The sequence below is a fragment of the Aspergillus clavatus genome, genomic scaffold (assembly GCF_000002715.2).
Source record: "Aspergillus clavatus NRRL 1 1099423829795 genomic scaffold, whole genome shotgun sequence".
NCBI classification, from domain to species: Eukaryota; Fungi; Ascomycota; class Eurotiomycetes; order Eurotiales; family Aspergillaceae; genus Aspergillus; species Aspergillus clavatus.
The window spans coordinates 838,614-857,072 of record NW_001517104.1 but is presented as its reverse complement, the minus strand read 5'-3'; the positions used below and the strand labels follow the sequence as shown (position 1 = coordinate 857,072).

General features: G+C 51.6%; 7 protein-coding genes across 7 annotated transcripts, besides 4 other annotated features; 3 read left to right on the top strand and 4 right to left on the bottom strand.

Moving 5' to 3' along the window:
• Window positions 1-226: 226 nt before the first annotated feature.
• On the top strand, window positions 227-2,795 carry lysF (homoaconitase LysF; the record flags this gene model as incomplete). Its single annotated transcript, XM_001274164.1, has 5 exons — window positions 227-232; window positions 291-1,830; window positions 1,906-2,205; window positions 2,258-2,356; window positions 2,407-2,795. 5 exons carry the CDS (start codon window positions 227-229, stop codon window positions 2,793-2,795), a joined length of 2,334 nt encoding a protein of 777 aa, XP_001274165.1.
• A 921-nt stretch (window positions 2,796-3,716) lies between these two features.
• On the bottom strand, window positions 3,717-5,035 carry ACLA_011650 (putative D-arabinitol dehydrogenase ArbD; the record flags this gene model as incomplete). The annotated part of the gene is made up of 4 exons (XM_001274163.1): window positions 3,717-3,897; window positions 3,957-4,382; window positions 4,455-4,524; window positions 4,585-5,035. The coding sequence occupies 4 exons, from the start codon at window positions 5,033-5,035 to the stop codon at window positions 3,717-3,719; spliced, it is 1,128 nt and encodes a 375-aa protein (XP_001274164.1).
• A 372-nt stretch (window positions 5,036-5,407) lies between these two features.
• Window positions 5,408-5,437: a microsatellite.
• Window positions 5,409-5,432: a microsatellite.
• Window positions 5,438-6,147: 710 nt separating the features above from the next.
• ACLA_011640 (putative 3-methylcrotonyl-CoA carboxylase subunit alpha (MccA)) lies at window positions 6,148-8,796 on the bottom strand (the record flags this gene model as incomplete). The annotated part of the gene is made up of 5 exons (XM_001274162.1): window positions 6,148-6,213; window positions 6,555-8,178; window positions 8,235-8,332; window positions 8,390-8,588; window positions 8,645-8,796. 5 exons carry the CDS (start codon window positions 8,794-8,796, stop codon window positions 6,148-6,150), a joined length of 2,139 nt encoding a protein of 712 aa, XP_001274163.1.
• A 603-nt stretch (window positions 8,797-9,399) lies between these two features.
• On the top strand, window positions 9,400-10,442 carry ACLA_011630 (uncharacterized protein; the record flags this gene model as incomplete). Its single annotated transcript, XM_001274161.1, has 2 exons — window positions 9,400-9,471; window positions 9,534-10,442. The coding sequence occupies 2 exons, from the start codon at window positions 9,400-9,402 to the stop codon at window positions 10,440-10,442; spliced, it is 981 nt and encodes a 326-aa protein (XP_001274162.1).
• Window positions 10,443-10,597: 155 nt separating this feature from the next.
• Window positions 10,598-12,244, bottom strand: ACLA_011620 (putative isovaleryl-CoA dehydrogenase IvdA; the record flags this gene model as incomplete). The annotated part of the gene is made up of 6 exons (XM_001274160.1): window positions 10,598-11,012; window positions 11,124-11,401; window positions 11,465-11,700; window positions 11,757-11,851; window positions 11,906-11,993; window positions 12,070-12,244. 6 exons carry the CDS (start codon window positions 12,242-12,244, stop codon window positions 10,598-10,600), a joined length of 1,287 nt encoding a protein of 428 aa, XP_001274161.1.
• Window positions 11,079-11,117: a microsatellite.
• Window positions 12,245-12,663: 419 nt separating the features above from the next.
• ACLA_011610 (putative 3-methylcrotonyl-CoA carboxylase, beta subunit (MccB)) lies at window positions 12,664-14,477 on the top strand (the record flags this gene model as incomplete). The annotated part of the gene is made up of 2 exons (XM_001274159.1): window positions 12,664-14,108; window positions 14,183-14,477. The coding sequence occupies 2 exons, from the start codon at window positions 12,664-12,666 to the stop codon at window positions 14,475-14,477; spliced, it is 1,740 nt and encodes a 579-aa protein (XP_001274160.1).
• An 832-nt stretch (window positions 14,478-15,309) lies between these two features.
• Window positions 15,310-16,494, bottom strand: ACLA_011600 (putative RAS small monomeric GTPase (Rsr1); the record flags this gene model as incomplete). The annotated part of the gene is made up of 7 exons (XM_001274158.1): window positions 15,310-15,730; window positions 15,902-15,934; window positions 16,005-16,027; window positions 16,078-16,157; window positions 16,273-16,299; window positions 16,368-16,399; window positions 16,484-16,494. The coding sequence occupies 7 exons, from the start codon at window positions 16,492-16,494 to the stop codon at window positions 15,310-15,312; spliced, it is 627 nt and encodes a 208-aa protein (XP_001274159.1).
• Window positions 16,495-16,970: 476 nt separating this feature from the next.
• Window positions 16,971-16,991: a microsatellite.
• Between the last annotated feature and the right edge of the window lie 1,468 nt (window positions 16,992-18,459).

Below are 18,459 nucleotides of genomic sequence, written 5' to 3'. Positions count from 1 at the left end.
CCAGCGGGTGTGGATTTGTGATTATTCAGAATCCCCGGATTACTAAGGAGGATAATTGTTATGCGTCCGGCATCGGTTCGGAGGAGGAAAATGAAATTATTCCCAGTCAATTCATACTAGACTCAACTTTTTCCCTTTTTGGTTCTTCTCCGTTTTCTCTTGGAGATACCTCTTATTGTTTCTTTTTGGCCCCCTTCTAAATTGTATATTATTGAGTTCTGTCCCAATGCTTGTATGTCTCTCCCCACCAGTTCATCCTCACAGTTTCAACTCGATCTGACTCGCTCCAGAAACGCACCGGATCTTTGCTGCTTCGGTGCAGGGCATCACGCGCCCCGGTTATCGGTCGGCCCTTGATCGCAGTCTCGACCTCATCTGCTCCCCGGTCTTTGCCTCGCTCTCGTCCCTTTCTCACTACCTCCCGTCTCCGGAACGCTGAAGCCTCTTCCTCCGCAACAACCCAAACCCCGGTCTCGCCTTCGACCCGGCCTTCGCCCGATGCCGCTCCCCGCGTACCCCAGACTCTTACCGAGAAGATTGTACAAGCATACTCTCTGGGCCTGAAGGATGGTCAATATGTCAAGGCCGGCGACTACGTGATGCTGAGCCCCCATCGTTGCATGACGCACGACAACTCATGGCCTACCGCACTTAAATTCATGGCCATTGGCGCCTCTAAGATCCATAACCCCGACCAGATTGTCATGACCCTCGACCACGATGTCCAGAACAAGAGCGAGAAAAACCTCAAGAAGTATGAACAGATCGAGCAGTTTGCCGACAAGCATGGGGTGGACTTCTACCCCGCCGGTCACGGTGTTGGTCACCAGATCATGATTGAGGAGGGTTATGCCTTCCCTGGCACGGTTACCGTGGCCAGTGACAGTCACTCCAACATGTACGGTGGTGTGGGATGTCTGGGGACCCCCATGGTCCGCACCGATGCCGCCACCATCTGGGCTACCGGCCGTACCTGGTGGAAGGTTCCCCCCATCGCCAAGGTTCAGTTCACCGGCACCCTGCCTGAGGGTGTCACTGGTAAGGACGTCATCGTTGCTCTGTCGGGTCTCTTCAACAAGGACGAGGTGCTCAACTACGCCATTGAGTTCACTGGCTCAGAGGAGACCATGAAGAGTCTCTCGGTCGACACTCGTCTGACCATTGCCAACATGACTACCGAGTGGGGTGCGTTGACTGGTCTGTTCCCCATCGATTCGACTCTGGAACAATGGCTACGCAACAAGGCCACCACGGCAAGCCGCTCGGAGACCGCGCGACGATTTGCCGAGGAGCGCATCAACGAATTGTTCGCTAACCCCACCGTTGCGGACCGGGGCGCCAAGTATGCCAAGTATCTGTACCTGGATCTGTCAACCCTCTCCCCTTACGTTTCGGGACCCAACTCGGTCAAGGTTGCCACTCCCGTCGACGAATTAGCGCAGCAGAAGTTGAAGGTCAACAAGGCCTACCTGGTTTCTTGCACCAACTCGAGAGCGTCGGATATTGCGGCCGCGGCCAAGGTGTTCAAGGACGCTGCGGCGAGGACCGGTGGTCCAGTGAAGATTGCCGAGGGTGTCGAGTTCTACGTTGCCGCGGCCTCCAAGGCTGAGCAGAAGATTGCAGTGCAGGCTGGCGACTGGCAGGCGCTGTTGGATGCCGGCGCTATTGCCCTTCCTGCGGGCTGCGCCGTCTGCATCGGTCTGGGTGCTGGTCTTCTCAAAGACGGCGAGATTGGTATTTCCGCCAGCAATCGGAACTTCAAGGGTAGAATGGGTTCGCCGGATGCCAAGGCTTATCTGGCCAGCCCCGAGGTCGTTGCCGCCAGTGCCCGTAAGTCGTCATCTGGGATTCAGTTTCGATTATTGGAAACAACTCTCCATGAGAATGATACTAACATAATTTCAGTGAACGGTATCATCAGTGGCCCCGGTATCTACAAGCGTCCCGAGGACTGGTCCGGCGTCTCGCTAGGAGAAGGCGAGGTCGTTGAGTCTGGCAACCGCATCGACACGACTCTGGAGACCATGGAGAAGTTCCTTGGACAGTTGGACAGCATGATCGAGTCGTCCAGCAAGGCTGTGATGCCGGAAGAGTCGACCAGCGAAACCACTGAAATCGACATTGTCCCTGGCTTCCCGGAGAAGGTCGAGGGCGAGATCCTCTTCCTCGATGCCGACAACATCAGCACTGATGGCATCTACCCTGGTAAGGACATCTGGTATTTTCCCCCTCGGGATGAATCCGCTAACAACCACAGGCAAATATACCTACCAAGACGATGTCAGCAAGGAGAAGATGGCGCAGGTCTGCATGGAGAACTACGATCCAGCCTTTAACAACGTTGCCCGCGCTGGCGGTATGTTCCCTTGCCTTTCCTATCTGCAAAATACTAACTGCAAAATATAGACATCTTCGTCTCCGGCTTCAACTTCGGCTGCGGCTCCTCCCGCGAGCAGGCCGCCACCTCCATCCTCGCCAAGCAACTCCCTCTGGTCGTCTGCGGCAGCATCGGCAACACCTTCAGCCGCAACGCCGTCAACAACGCCCTCCCGCTCCTCGAGATGCCCCGCCTCGTCGAGCGCCTCCGCGAGGCCTTCGGCAACGACAAGCAGCCCACCCGCCGCACCGGCTGGTCTTTCACCTGGAACGTGCGCACCTCGCAGGTCACCGTCCAGGAGGGACCCGGCGGCGAGACCTGGACGCAGAGCGTGCCTGCTCTCCCTCCGAACCTGCAGGACATCATCGCACAGGGCGGCCTGGAGAAGTGGGTGAAGAAGGAGATCTCCAAGGCGTAGAACCATTTCATTTTCCTTTAGCTTGTATCATTTGTCCATTTTTGGTGTATAAAAAACAAAGTAACCTCGCCATTTTTTTTTTTGGTTGCACGGTGTGGTTAGAGCGAATCATTGATATCCCTATTAGATTGTTTGCGAGTGCCGATGAGATAGAAATCTACGAATTTTCATATCCTTGGGCCGGTGTGCTAAGTGATAACTCCCTTCACCAGACATACATCTTCCACTCCAGACGCATTGCATTGCATGATTGCAGATATAAGTCCCTCCAACCACCTGCAACGCACTCGGCACATCACACCGTCAGCTTCGCCTCCTGTCGGCACAATGCTGCTGCTGCTGCAGCAGCGGAACCACTGACACCGCCACCTCGAAGGTGGATAAACGCCATGACAGGACAGTTGTCCTGAGGAACCCTTTCACCGCAAGATTGAGACAATCAAGGATTTAATATCTAATATAAGGGTATGTCCATGACATCATGATATGGGCCCTTTGACGATAGATCAGAAAGAAAGGAGTAAAAAGATAGAAAGATCGAAGCAACGCGTCTATCCCATAGTATGCGACCGATACCTAACAAATGATTTTGCTTGCTGCTGATAATGAAGGGGAGAAAAGCATGCATGATCCCGTTTTTGCGCTTGAAATATAACAACATAGAAGAGAAAAAGAAAGAAAAAAAAAAGTACACCTATCAGAAACCTTCTGTAATATCACACGATGGGTTAAATACTGCATCAGAATAGAATCAGACCGGCCAACAAGTGGCATCTCAGAACAAACCGCTGCCGAGGGAGATGGGAAAAGAAAAACTCAAAAGAAATCTATCCAGCAGCCCGAAAGTAAGTCCCGTACATGACATCGTGAGAAAAGTTATTTTTTTTAAAGTCAAAGATACAAGAGATATTATCTTGCAGCTTAGGTCAGGGTGTAGCCTCCGTCAACACGGAGATCGGCACCGGTGATGTACTTGGAGGCATCGCTGAGGAGGAAAGTGACGGCACCCATGAGGTCTTCGGGAGTGCCCATCTTTCCGGCGGGGATTAGCGAGATCCACTTATCTCTGAGGTCAGGGTTCTCGTCAAGGATCTTGCGAGTCCTGGGGAAGAAATTTGATATCAGTCTGTAGCTCTGAATTGTAGGGGCCATGTGACTTACAAGGCAGTCAACATATAGCCGGGGCTGATGCAGTTGACCCGGATATTGTGAGCAGCCCACTCCACGGCGAGAGAGGCGGCCAGATGACGAACAGCAGCCTTGGCCGCGTTGTAGGGAGCTTGGGGCTGAGGGACGTTGACAATGGCGCCGGACATGCTACCGATCATGACAATGCTGCCGGGAGCCTTGCGCTCCATCAGGTGCTTGGCGACAGCAGTTGCGAACAAGTATGTGCCGTCAACGTTGACACCCCAGAGTTTCTGGATGCGGTCGTATGGGTAGGAGATGGCGTCGAAGTTCTCAGTGAAGCCAGCCGAGGTCACCAAGTGGTCGATCTGGTTGTGCTTGGAGAGGACTTCCTCAATGGCCGCATTCACGGAGTCAGGGTTGGACACGTCGGCATAATGGGCGGTGACGTTGGGCATTCTGTAGAAAATGACAGAAGTATGGTTAGAAGCTGCGTGCTGTTCTCCCCATCGAACTTGACCAGCGACTTACTGCTCCAATCCGGGGTTCTCCTTCTTGAACTGCTCCATGATCTTTCCCGCCTGCTCCTCGGCCTCCTCTCCTGGCGCCGAATTAGCGAACAGTCTGCTACCGTCGGTAAACACAGGCAGTGCGGACTTACTGTTTAGATCAACAATGGCCAAATCAGAGCCCGATGCAACAAGTCCCTGGGCCATCACCAAGCCCAACCCACGGGCACCTCCTGTGACCAAGCTGACCTTGTTTTCTAACGAGAACTGGGCCAGAGTTCGTTTGAAGTGCATTCCACCGCGGCCTTGGACGATGGGCGTGCGAGGCATGTCGGCGTCATCGGGGTATTCGATCACGACACTCTCATCGGTACGAGCGAATCGACCTTCCTGCTCACCAGACTCGCGTTGGGGGGCGCTGGTTGTCGCCGAGATGAGCGGATCTTTCTTGTTGTCGTTCTGCGCGCGAGGGATGGTGTAGGAGAGATGACGGGAGAATGTGCTAGAGACGAAAGCGCGAGGAGGAGCAGCAGCAAAGGCCGCGGGGCGAGAGCTCTGACGCAGTGCTCTGGCGGCCTGGCGAGCAGCTGTGGAGCTGAACATTATGTTTGTGAGGGGAGGTAGATTGGTGCAACCGAAAGACTGAGGATAGTGTACGAGGGAGAGTGATAGTATATAGTATTGATGATGTATGGATCGGGAGAAGAGAAGGAATGTCAATACAAGGGAAGCCTCGGGTCCATTAAACCCTTTTGTACTGGAGACTCGGCGGCAAAATAGAGGAGAAGGGGTTCATCTATGGGGAATGCAGGAATAGCCAGAGAGAGAGTTACTCACTACAAAGGTACAAGACTACAAGTAAATGGAACGAAGCGATCGGTATATCTCCAACAAATGCGGTGAATCTCGACCTGGCCACAAAGGGAAAGCCGAAGGAACGAACAAGTCAGACCAGCAGAATTGGAAGCGTGATCGATAATAATAATAATAATAATAATAACGATATGCAATGGAATGCTCATGCAGGAAAGTCTCCCATTCGTAGACTCCTGTTTGTAGCATCATCTGGAATTCTGGATTTCCAACCGGAAAGTGTAACCTGAGGTGTCCATGGTTCTTCTCCCATACTCCATTCCAGTGCCTAAGTACAGAGTACATAAAGAGACTTCAGAGTACCTAAACTCTCGGTAGTTACAGTACATAGTAGATAGTACCTAGTTAGATAGAGATCCTCCAGATCAGTCACTGCAGTCCAAGGCCACTAATGGAGTCTCGCCTCCCAACAGCTCCCGCGTGACTTGCACACGGCCCCTTCTAGATCTCCAGGCATGTCTTAATATTTATGGTTACTTGATAGTTAGTTGTTAGTACTTACAGAGTAGTACTCTAATAATTGTATGAGATACTGGCATGGGTCCCAGACTTGGGGAGATGTGGGGATGAAAGTGGATCAATCTATCAATATATGACAGTATCAAGCTAGTTCTTAATCTCTTGCTCTTATTCCCACCTCCCTCAAACCACCCTGTACTCCGTATATACATGGAACAATGGAAACCCCTGTGAAAGGTTCAAGTGGTATTCTGACACTAATCCCAATAAAGATAACTATAAAATAATCAGTAAAACTTGTCTTGTTGATTTATTCATGTCAACGCCTAAATCTCAGCACAATCATCTCATCATACAAACACCCACCGGCCACAGCAAGGTCATCAGCCCGATGTCTCGGCAGCCTCTTCTGCAAACTCGACGAGAGGTGTGCCACTCTTGCATTGGTCCTAGATAAAATCCATGTCAGTTGGCTGATTCAAGTTCTTAAAGTCCTCGAAGCGCAAAAGATCAAGGCTTGACACGAGGGCCCGTGCATCGACCACATCTCAGGCAGCTGTGGCGTCGCTCAAACTTCCAAAAGTCCAAACATTCAACCAGCAATCCAAGCCATGATTAATTCAATCAAAAGTCAAGTACCCCGAAGATCAAGTAATTGATCAAATTGGGACAGAGAGGAGCGATTGGCAGAAAAGGGGGGAAGGAAAGCAAAGGAAAATGCCAATAAATGCACAGAAAAAGCAAACGGTATAAAAAAAAAAAAAAAGAAAGAAAGAACCATGTGACTCACCCCTTCTTGATGTACCACCCTGGAGATGGTGCCCTTCTGCGGGCTTCGGATGATCGTCTCCATCTTCATGCTCTCAATTACCACCAAGGGTTGGTCCTTTTCCACCACGTCCCCGGCCTGCACCTCCACTCGTAGAATCTTGCACGGCATGGGAGCCAAAACACTGTTCGCGACATCCTTCATACCCAATGCCTTATCCATCCACTTGGATCGTGGGATCGTCAGACGGTACTGAGTACCTCGCTGGAACGCGACGATAGAGTCGCCGTCTTGTACCACCGTGGTATCCAGTCGCGTGTGGGGGAAGAACGATGTCACGACTTTCGAGGTCGGAGTGCTATGACTGACCACTTGTTCGAATACCCGTCCACCAACATCAACATCGAACGTGTTGTTGCCGGTCTGCGTAACCCGAACATTGAATTTTGCGCCATCCGTTCCTCCGGGAGTCGATTCGGCTAATGTCACTTCGCGTGTCTGGTAGCTGGGGCCGAAACCGACGGCAGAGCCCTCAAAATTTGCTTGCGTTCGGGAGGCAGGCTCGTTGTTGTGATGGAGACAAGCCAGTGCTACTTGTGCAAGCACTTCGTCGGCGACTGCATCCTTGGTGAACAGCTCGTCGCGGTGCTTCTCAATGTATCCAGTCTCCACCTCGCCCGCAATGAAATCCGGGCTTCGGCAGACGGACTTCAAGAACTCAATGTTGGTAATCGGTCCTGCAACCTCGTACTCTTCTAGAGCGGCAGCCAGCTTGCGGATCGCCTCCTGTCGGTTGGCGCCCCGAACAATTAATTTCGCGATCATAGGGTCATAATGAGCAGAGACTTCATCTCCTGCGACGAAGCCTGCGTCTATTCTGATGTCATCGGAAGTCGCTGGAGTGCGGACATGCAGGAGTGTACCGGAATCGGGAATGAAGCCCTGGTCGGGATTCTCCGCGTAGATTCTAGCCTCAATAGCGTGACCACGGTTGGCTATCTCGGCCTCCACTTGCTCCTGTGTCAACGGCAAAGGGGCGCCTTCTGCGACTTTGATCTGCCAGTGGACCAGGTCCTGGCCGGTGACCATCTCGGTAACGGGATGTTCCACTTGCAGCCGAGTGTTCATCTCCATGAAGAAGAACTCGCCAGTATCGTTGTCAAAGATGAATTCTACTGTTCCGGCGCCCTCGTAGCCCACGGCCAGCGCCGCTGCCCTTGCCTTTGCCCAAATGTCCTTTCTGGTCACATCGGGCAGGTGAGGAGCTGGGGACTCCTCCAAGATCTTCTGATGCCGTCTCTGGATACTGCAGTCTCGCTCCCCAAGTGCAACACAGTTGCCGTGCTTGTCTGCAAAAACCTGAACTTCGATGTGGCGTGGCGTTGTAATGTACTTCTCAACTAGGACGTGATCATCACCGAAGGAGTTCATGGCCTCCGATTTGGCAGACTGCAATTGAGCCTGAAACTCCGCTTTGGAGCTGGCAATACGCATTCCCTTGCCACCACCTCCTTTGACGGCTTTGATGAGCACAGGGTATTTGATCTTGTCCGCTTCGGCCTCGAGGAAGTTCACGTCTTGGTTAGAACCGTGGTAGCCAGGAACGCAAGGTACTCCTGCGGCAGTCATGATCTTCTTCGATTGGCTGCATGGCCATTAACATGATGTAGCGTTTGTTTTTAGCCACAGAGAAGAGCATACCTTTTGTCGCCCATATCCTCGATAGCCTTCCATGGGGGACCAATAAACACTAGACCGGCTTCTGTACATTTTCGCGCAAATTCCGAGTTCTCGCTCAGCTATCAAGATCACAGTTAGTGTCAGGTAACCGTGCTCCATGAATCGTCGTCACCCACAAAACCGTAACCGGGATGTATCGCCTGGCATCCTTCCCGCTTCGCAATCTCAATAATTCGATCGCCATCGAGGTATGCAGAAACCGACCCCAGGTTGAATGAAAATGGGGAGCTCAAGGCGTGCTGTGCTCGACGGTCGGGATCAGTGTATAACGTCGTCACCCGAATTCCGTACTGTGAGGCGGTCCGCCCAACCCGTCTACCGAGAGCTGTTAGCAGCAGTATGATACCTTATAATAGCGCAATTTGACATACAAAGCTATCTCGCCTCTGTTGGCAATAAGCACCGAATCGAGCTTTCTTTGCGGTTCCTGAGTACTGGAAATGGTGGATGCTGCTCTTCTGGACCTTCGAGTTGCCGCGGGCCCCATGCGGGAAGTAATGCGGAGAAGTGATGAGAGTGCCATTGTGACGATTGCTGCTGCTTCACAGCCTATACCGATGATGCGTAGGGAAGAAGAACACTCAGCATAACCTCCCAAAGCCAGGTAATACGTAGCTTCCCAGAGCTATCGGCCAGTTCAACCAGTCTTAAGAGAAAAAAAAAAAAAGGGTGAAGACTTGCTGGCGCTGCTCATCTTGCAGCCATGATAACCCCGACCCCCTTGTGCCGACGCAAAGCGAAACTGCGGGGAAATCCACGCACGTGATCATCGCCTGGGACTCGGCCAAGTTTCTTTTCCCGGTCGTGGTGAGCAACCGCGAACAGCCACAGAGCACGACGTCACCGTGGGAGCTTTTTTTCGACTTTGTGTTGTTGGATTTATCGATACACGGGTTTGCATGATAGATACTAATTGTATTGTGCTTGTCGAACACAGAAATTGGGTTTCCTCTTTGCTCTTGAAGCCGATAGATCGACGCAAAAAATCTCTGCTCTCCACAGCCTTGATTCACCTGAATTCGGAAGCCTCGAGCCAGCCTACTCTCGTTCAAACGGAGCGATTTATAAAACTGCGGATTCGTGTCGTACCTGCGCTTGGAATCTCTCTACGCTACGCCCTTGCAATATGTCCGACGATGAATGGGAGTATGACGACGAGGACATCTTTTGGATTGAGGAGCCAGATCCGACCCTCGCTGTTAGTCTATCTGCCCCGATATCTCTCGAGGCAGAATTGCGCTAACCAAATGCCTGATGTAGGATGACCTAGCCGAAGCCACTACATACGATGCGCTGTACTTCGACGACCCTTCCCTCGACGTAGAGGATATCTACAGCGACTGGGACGAAATGTCCGACGATTACTACGATGATGACCCCACGGAGGAACGGAGACGACGAGTCCTGAATGCCATCAAGAGCAACGAGAACGGCGCTGCACAAACACAGAAATCTCTAGTACGCCAACCATCACGCCAAGTCGTCGCCGGAGACCTTCCGCGCGTGAAAACGGACCATACCTCCTTCCAAGCTGTGGTGTGGCGAACCTTAGGCGATGAGAAGGATTCCGTTGACTTCTACGAGCCAGGCGATGGCGAGAAAGTGGCCTTGCTGAAGAACTGGCGCGAAGTGTTCCGGAACTCGCATCCTGTGATTGATCGGCTGCGGTTGCGGAAGATGGGTCATCTCGCGTCGGACACGGACCGCAGCCGGCCACGCATCATCGACGATCTCCTGCAGAGGGAAGCCCAGAAAGAGGACAGCTCCGACTCCACGTCCGGTATCACGTCGCTGGATGCCCTCCGCGAGACGGATGCTGGTTCCGACAATACACTGAGTTCGACTCCTCTGGACGCTGAGTCGCCGGCTCCGCCGCATATCGCCAAGGTGATTGATTCAGCCTCCACGGTGCTTGAAATAGCCCACGACAGGCTAAAATTGGATGATCTGGAAATGGGTGATTCGGCGAATGAGGTCGACCAGCCTCTCTCTCCCGCCAAGGGGAACAGAAAACGCAAGGCATCTGAGTCTGTCGGAGAAGGACCGGACAAGGCCGTGGATCATTCGAAGCGATTGAAGCCCCAGAACCATGTCGTAGACAAACCCGGCAGAGGGGCATTACCTGCTCAAACACGAAGTTCAACCAGACAGAAGGCAAACCAGAAGTGATGGGTTCTCACATCAAAAGTCGGAGACTGCTCCTTACATTTTCCAGTTATGAGTATATATTTATGTATTACCGCCGTTCATGAATCAGGTGGAACGTTTTAATTGAACTTGTTCATTTCCTATACCACCGTCCTAGCGACATCCATACTATCTGTCTATGAAGCATATTCTTTGTTAAAAGCACGCCCAATCACCATCCTTCGGATCTCACTGGTGCCTGCCCCGATCTCATACAGTTTCGCATCCCGGAGCAACCGGCCAGCGGGGATCTCATTGATATAACCATTTCCACCCATAAGTTGGATGGCGTCCAGCGCGCATTCAGTGGCTCTCTCGGCAGCATATAGAATGGCACCTGCACAATCCTGCGTGCGAATAGACACTTCAGCCAGGGACGCGGAGTTGTCAATGTGACGTGCCGTTGCATAGGTATAAGCGCGCGATGCCGCGAGCTTGGTATACATATCCGCCAACTTCCCTTGGATTAACTGGTTGTGGGCAATGGGGATTCCGAACTGCTTGCGGGTGTGGGTGTATGGGAGCACAAGATCGAGAGCGGCTTGCATGATTCTGAGATGATTGTTTAGCTTAAAAAAAAAGTTCTTTGTAGATAATTGGGTACCAAACGTAATGAATAAAGAAAAAAAAAAAAAAAAAAAAGACAAGAAAAGAAAAGCTTACCCTAGTGGACCAGCGCTGAGAACCAGACGCTCCAGATCAAGACCTTCCATAAGAACCCTAACACCCTTGTTCAATTCTCCAAGAAGATTCTCCTTGGGGACAAACACATTGTCAAAGACGAGCTCTCCAGTATTCGATCCACGCATTCCAAGCTTGTCGAGCTTGCGCGCGCACGAGAAGCCCTCCGTGGTCTTCTCCACGATGAAGGCGGACATTCCCTTGGACCCCTTCTCCGGCTCTGTTTTGGCGTACACGACAATGTAATCTGCGTCGGGGCCCTGTTAAGATGATGCATGATGAGTGACACAACTTCAATGAAATATGCATGTCAAGTGGCTTACGTTGGTAATCCACATCTTAGTCCCATTCAACACCCAACCGCCGTCTACGGCCTTAGCGGTCGTCTTCATGCTAACGACATCCGAGCCTGCAGAGTGCTCTGACATGGCTAGCGCGCCGATCTTATCACCAGCCAGCAAGCCGGGGAGGAACCGAGCCTTCTGGTCGGGCGTGCCGTTCAATGATAATTGGTTCACGCAGAGCTGCGAGTGTGCGGCGTATGACAGAGCGATACTTCCTGTAGGTCATGTCGGTAAAGCCTTGCATATGTGTCAAAAAAGTGTAGATAAATACCCGAAGCTCTGCTGAGTTCCTCCATCACTATGCAATGGGCTTGGTAACCCATTCCCAGACCACCATACTCTTCATTGGCAGTTATACCGAGAAAGCTACCAAGGTAAATGAGCCTGGAGCGGGTAGAATAGTGGATTCGCAGCACTTACCCAGCATCTCCCAGCTTCTTCCACATTTCAGCCGGGAACTCATTCTGCGTATCTGTCCGTGCAGCGACTTCCTCAGGTATCTCACGCCCTTGAACGAATGTGAGTAAACAACGCAGGCGAGGCATACAAGGCACTAATTGAGAAAGAAGAATCCGAAGACATACTGGTAAAGTCCTGTACCCGTTCTCTGAGCTCCAGAAGCTCGTCCTCGGTGGGCGGTACGAAGCCCTTGGGATGTTTTGTTGCCAATGACCGAATTGCGGGGGTGTAGATGAGCGGCTGTCTCAGTCTACAGAGAGTCCGCGAGGAGGTCCGAAAGAAAGATGATACAGAAGCCATTGTGTAGCGAAACTGAATCCTATCTGACTTGAGACAAGAAGATGATGAATCTCAGTAAGATGGACAGCCGAGGGAGGTTGCATTTACAATTTACAATTTACATGGCAATCGAAGGCGGAGATAGAGCAGCGGGCCTGAGGCCAAATGCGGATAGACGCGGCAATCGTCGCTGGTCTTCTCCGCAGCGGGTTTGCAGCAAACCAGCGCAGTCCGGGGGAGAGACATTTCATCGTCATGCCCAGTTCTTTTTTCCCTCCATCAACAACCGCTCATTATTATCCCTTCTGGGTGTACCCTTTCTTCTCATTTTCATTTTCATATATCCTCTTATCGTAACCCTCAAGTCAAGGTTATGCTATAAGATCCCCAGGCCGTCGTCTGTCTAACATCCTCTGTTTTGCTCCACAGCCATCCCCGCAATGCACGCCCCATCTCCGCTTCTTCGGGGCTTGTGCTCAAGAACAACCGCCCTGCCGTATCGTCGACGACTTCCGGCGCAACGATATTTGATCCCAACATGTCCCCGCGTCTCATCACGATCAGTGGCAAGCTATTCGCACCCGCACCATGCCTCCGCAATTTCCGTTCTGCCGACTGCGGTGGACACCTCCTCGGCAGAATACAAGGAGAACGCGCAGCAAATGAGTGAACTGGTCGACCGGATGACCAGCCTTCACAACACCATTGCACAAGGAGGACCACAAAAAGCAAAGGATAAACACATCGCTCGAGGGAAGATGCTTCCTCGGGATCGAGTGACAGCTCTCATCGACCCAGGCACGTCCTTCCTCGAACTATCCCCCTTGGCTGGCCACGAGGTGTATCCCGGAGAGGATGTGCCCGCGGGAGGCATCATCACGGGCATTGGCACCGTGGAGGGCGTCACTTGCATGATCGTGGCCAATGACAGTACCGTCAAGGGAGGCACATACTACCCCATTACAGTGAAGAAGCATCTGCGTGCGCAAGCGATCGCGCAGGAAAACAAGCTGCCCTGTCTCTATCTCGTCGATTCTGGTGGTGCAAATCTTCCCCACCAAGCCGATGTATTCCCGGACAAGGAGCATTTCGGGCGCATCTTCTTCAACCAGGCCAGAATGAGCTCGCTCGGCATCCCGCAAATCTCCGTAGTCATGGGCCCTTGCACGGCTGGAGGTGCCTATGTCCCAGCAATGAGCGACGAGACCATCATCGTCGAGAACCAGGGAACGATCTTCTTAGCCGGCCCCCCTCTGGTCAAAGCCGCGACCGGTGAGGTGGTGTCCGCCGAGGATCTTGGTGGTGGCCAACTTCACAGCACCATCTCCGGCGTCACAGATTACCTAGCCGTGGACGACGCGCACGCTCTTGTCCTGGCGCGCCGATCCGTCGCCAACCTCAATTACCCGAAAACAAGCATCCCGCTGAAACTGCCCGAAGACACGATCAAGGAGCCGCTATACGACCCCGCCGAATTGAACGGCATCGTAGGAACCAACCTCCGCCGACAAATCCCCGTCCACGAAGTCATCGCCCGCATCGTCGACGGAAGTGAGTTCGCTGAATTCAAGCGCGACTACGGCACCACCCTCGTCACCGGATTCGCCCGCATCTACGGCCATCAGGTCGGCATCGTCGCGAACAACGGCATTCTCTTCTCCGAGTCCTCTCTCAAGGGAGCACACTTCATCGAGCTCTGCGCTCAGCGCCAGATCCCCCTGCTCTTCCTCCAGAATATCTCCGGCTTCATGGTCGGCGCCGATGCCGAGAAGGGTGGAATCGCAAAGAACGGCGCCAAGCTGGTCACCGCGGTCGCCTGCGCCGATGTCCCCAAGTTCACCGTCGTCTTCGGCTCCAGCGCCGGAGCTGGAAATTATGGCATGTGGTAAGGACTTTGACCCCACTCCCTTCCCCCCAACACACTAAATGAAGAGTCGCCCCCGTGCTAATGTCTTGCAGCGGCCGCGCATACTCCCCACGTTTGATGTTCATGTGGCCCAACGCCAAGATCGGCGTCATGGGTTCCGAGCAGCTCTCCGCAGTCATGGAGGCCGTCGGCCGAACCGCAGATCCGGAACTGAAAGCCCGCATCGACCGCGAGTCCGAAGCGGTCTTTTCCTCTGCGCGCCTCTGGGACGACGGGGTCATTCCGCCGGCGCAGACGAGGCATGTCCTCGGTCTGAGTCTTGCGGCTGCTCTTGGTGGGAAAGTAGAGAAGGATGTGCAAACGCGGTTTGGTGTTTTCAGGATGTGAAGCAGTTGTTCACCAGATGTAGTTGATAATGTTATGTTATGATTAGCAAGTTCGGCGTCATCTTGTCTGTATCAAGGTCAAATCTCTAGGAATCCTTCTTTTAAGTGGACAACTGGTCATCGGGACTCCGTAACTTCGGTGGTTGGCTCATTGCAACAACATCCTTAGGTTGGACCTCTAATTGGAAGGAAGACTTCAGATTCAAATGTTTTAATTTGCTGCGAAGATAAATAAGGTCCAATGATGTACAAGAATGATGTAGTTGAACCCTAAATAGGTTGAATATCAATCAACCCGACCCACAAATCTCCAAGGCAAGATGCCCATTGATCTCTTTCCACTGTAGGCACACCAGATGTCAGTCAATATTTAGATCGAACTAACACTACCAGTGGATGAAGATGCGTCGAAAAGGATTAGACGAGAAAAAAGAAAAAAGATCCAAGATCTAGCAGCTTCCGATCGGGGAGAGAAAGAGACAGAGTAGATAGATGAGACGGTGGGTTTGAATAACTTTTCCATTCCTTGATGCATTGTAGCAACTTGTAAAGACGAAAATATCACATTGAAAAATTGAAACATAAGTCTATCGTTGAGCAGGGCACGTCAATGGCGTATAATGTAGCATGATAATGGAAGCATCACGAGGACAATTCTGAGGAGACCGGTGGGTATGGAGAAGGAGGTGAAAGCGCTCATAGCTGGGATGCTAGAGGTGAGATACATTGGAGTTTTCGGACAGAGTGAAGGACTTGAGAAAATAGATTGACCTTTCTCGTCGCCAGTCGTGTCGTCGGGGCCGTGGGTTCGTAACACTTGTAAATCCCGAATTCTATAGAATGACACAAGGACCCTTCCGTCGTTTCTTATCCTTCTTCTTGTCCTGACGACCAGCGCCGTCCCGCTTTCGTGTCGAGTTGTCGGAGCCGCTAGATGAACTTCCTTGCATATCTTTCCTGATGATCTGCCGACAAAGGTCAATGAAGACTTCGTTAACATTCGCTCGTCTGCGCGCTGAAGTCTCATAGTAGGGAGCGTTGCCCCAGCTCTGGGAAAGGGCGAAGGCGCGCGCGCGTGGAACAGCGCGATCTTCTTCCAGATCGGACTTGTTTCCCACAATGACAATGGGCACTTTCTCGTCATCTTTGATTCGAATGATCTGTTCCCGTAACTCGGATAACTCGTTCAAGGAGGAATTGCTGGTGATGGAAAACACGAGCAGAAAACCTTGGCCTTGTTTCATATAAAGCTCTCTGAGTAGCAAAAATATGATCAGCGAGACATAACGTTGAATAAGTCGGAAAGCATGACTGCGGTCGCACCAACAACGTGGTTGCAAGAGTGATGGCAGATTGGATTACCTCATAGCAGCTACAGAGAAAGTGTTAGCAAGAAGGTAAGTCGATTGAGACAGTGCAGTAAACTTACTAAATTGCTCGGTTCCTGCAGTATCAAGTCTGTCAAACATTCAAGATGGATTAGCACTCTTGCGGCAGGGCTCCTCGCACGCTCCACGACTAAACGTACATTTCCAGAATACATTGTCGACCCTGAAAGTGTCAGTACTGTGGATTCAGACGAACAAGGGCAGTCCACTTACATCGACCTCGATCTGCTTCCGATAGGAATCTTCAATCGTAGGGTCATAGCTTTCGATCCACACATTCTGGACGAATTGAGCTGTGATAATTAGATTATGTACCTCATTGTCGAAGCGTTCAAAGATCCTGCAGTCCGCAGATTTGACCGTGCGACGGGGGTCGTCGGGATGGAAGACCAGGAGGGGAGTATATACCAGCGAGACAGCTTTTCCCCACACCTCCTATAACGCAGAAAAGATTGGAATATTTAGCGCAGGAACCTTCTCATCGAGAGATCGTGTATGCCTACCAGCACCCAGAACCACAATGTGATATTCCCGTCTAGAAATTGTGGCACGATGCCATATCAGAACTCCATTGCGCAATAGTACTCAGGATTGAAGAATTCTCAACAGCAGGACTTACTGTGGCCGCATCGAGACTGTGCTGACTATTTCGACAAATAAAAACCCCTCCGATAAACTTCGCGTTCAGTTATAAGTACGGCTCCACCGTAAACGGGATGCTGTCCGAATTGTGTCCTTTTCCACCCGTTACTGCTGTCGCCGATATGCTTCGCGATGGTGATGAGACCCAAAGTGAGAATGAAAACCGAAGATGGATGGATAGTTGGTTCCCTTGTCAGGTTTGTCAAGAGGATTTGCTGTGTTGTGATTCCGCCGCGAATTCGCAGCTGTCCGGGGGATGGTCTGATTTCCTGGCTCCCAATGGAAGAGCAAGGGCGAAGAGACGCGATCCGTTACATCAGTTTCCGATGCGAGTTCCCGACCAAATCCTTCAAGTCCAGGACGATAATGAGCCCTTTTATTCAAAACACTTCCGTAAGATTCACCAGATGGATAGTGGAACACAGCGAGTGATCCAGAAATAATATGCTGGACAAGGTCGCGGGAAAAAAAAAAAAAAAAAAAAAGTAGGGAAAAAAAGGTTGATGTCAACAGATTGGGTCCAACGTCCGGGAGGCTAGGCCGGGCTAGTCTGCTCACTGCTGGTACGACCGAAGAACGAGTGTGGGGAGAGGGGAGGAGCGATAAGAAAGGGATCGTTCGTTTCCGAGGAAGGCTTGACTTTTTGAAGACAATTAGACACGCTGCAGAATTGTCAACTCCATGAAAGAGAGACCCTGCGGACAGAATGCAATTGCACGTAAGGGGAGAACACCAACTGACCCGGTTCACTATTTTTTTTTTCCCTTGGTTCGAACTCTCCAGAATCCGAACGTGACAACTGGGCGGCGGTGAGAATCGTCGATGAGACTAGTTGTGCGGACACGACAGGCGTTCCAATATCCGCAACCAAAACTCTAAGCCTCCAAGACAAGCGAGCGCTCGTAGGATTTCCGTGGAGGACCACGCGGTATTTCGATGAGACCTCTGTCTTCATGGCAATTGTTGTCGTCAGCATTGCAGCGAATCGATAAATCAAATGGGAGGGGGGAAAAAGGAAAACGGAAATGGGGAGGTATTTCGGCTATTGGAGTCCCCAGACAGCCTATGACAAGGAGTCTAGGTTAAAGGTAGTGTTGGCATATGTAATGATAATGATGTCTCGCTGAAACCGCCGCCAGTATAACCCTTTGTCTTTCTCTGTTCTCCTGGGAGATCTGGGAGAATTTGGGGAAGTGTGCCAGTGGCGGTGCCGGCCTGGGAGGAGGGGAATAGTCGGAGTGTCGGTCCTTAGTCCCAGTAATCGACACTCAAGAGCGCATCATCACAATGGCTTTGACAGAAGGTTTGTCCGCTTGGTTCACGAGCTGCCTTGAGCTTCCCGGGTTATACCGTACCCAGGGAGGGGGGAGGAGAGGGGTGATGGAGAGGGAGAAGAGAGTTTGCCTTGTCGGTTATATGAGGGGTTATCTCCCCTCGTGCACATGGGTGTCTTTTGAAATATACAGGGAAATGGTGCTGAATGATGGCGGGGGAAAGGGGGGGGTGAGTGCAGAGCGGGAGAAGAAAAAAAAGAACAAAAAAAGAACAAAAGAACCTACAATGGTTGAACCAAGATAGGAGATACTGAACGCAAGAAAGAGGTTGAAATAGATGACATTCAATCAAGTAGAGCAAGACCGAGCCAGCTGGGGTTTGCGTTGATCGGAGGCAGAGTCCGTGAAGATGGGAAGTTGAGACTGAGACTCTCGGTATATACCTACTTTGTGGTGTTAAAAGTAATCTTGAAATATAGCCTCATGCTATTTCCGGTGATATGAGGCATCATTCTGCTATATTGCAGCCTCGTCTCCATAGATGTCGGATGACCTGTTATCTGTGGTGGAGGAAACACCCTTCATCCCTACTTGGTGATAAGTCTTGGGTCCTGGAAACACACATCAATCTCTCTATAGACTATCTACAAAGTATTGCTTTACCAAAGTCCATTCGGAG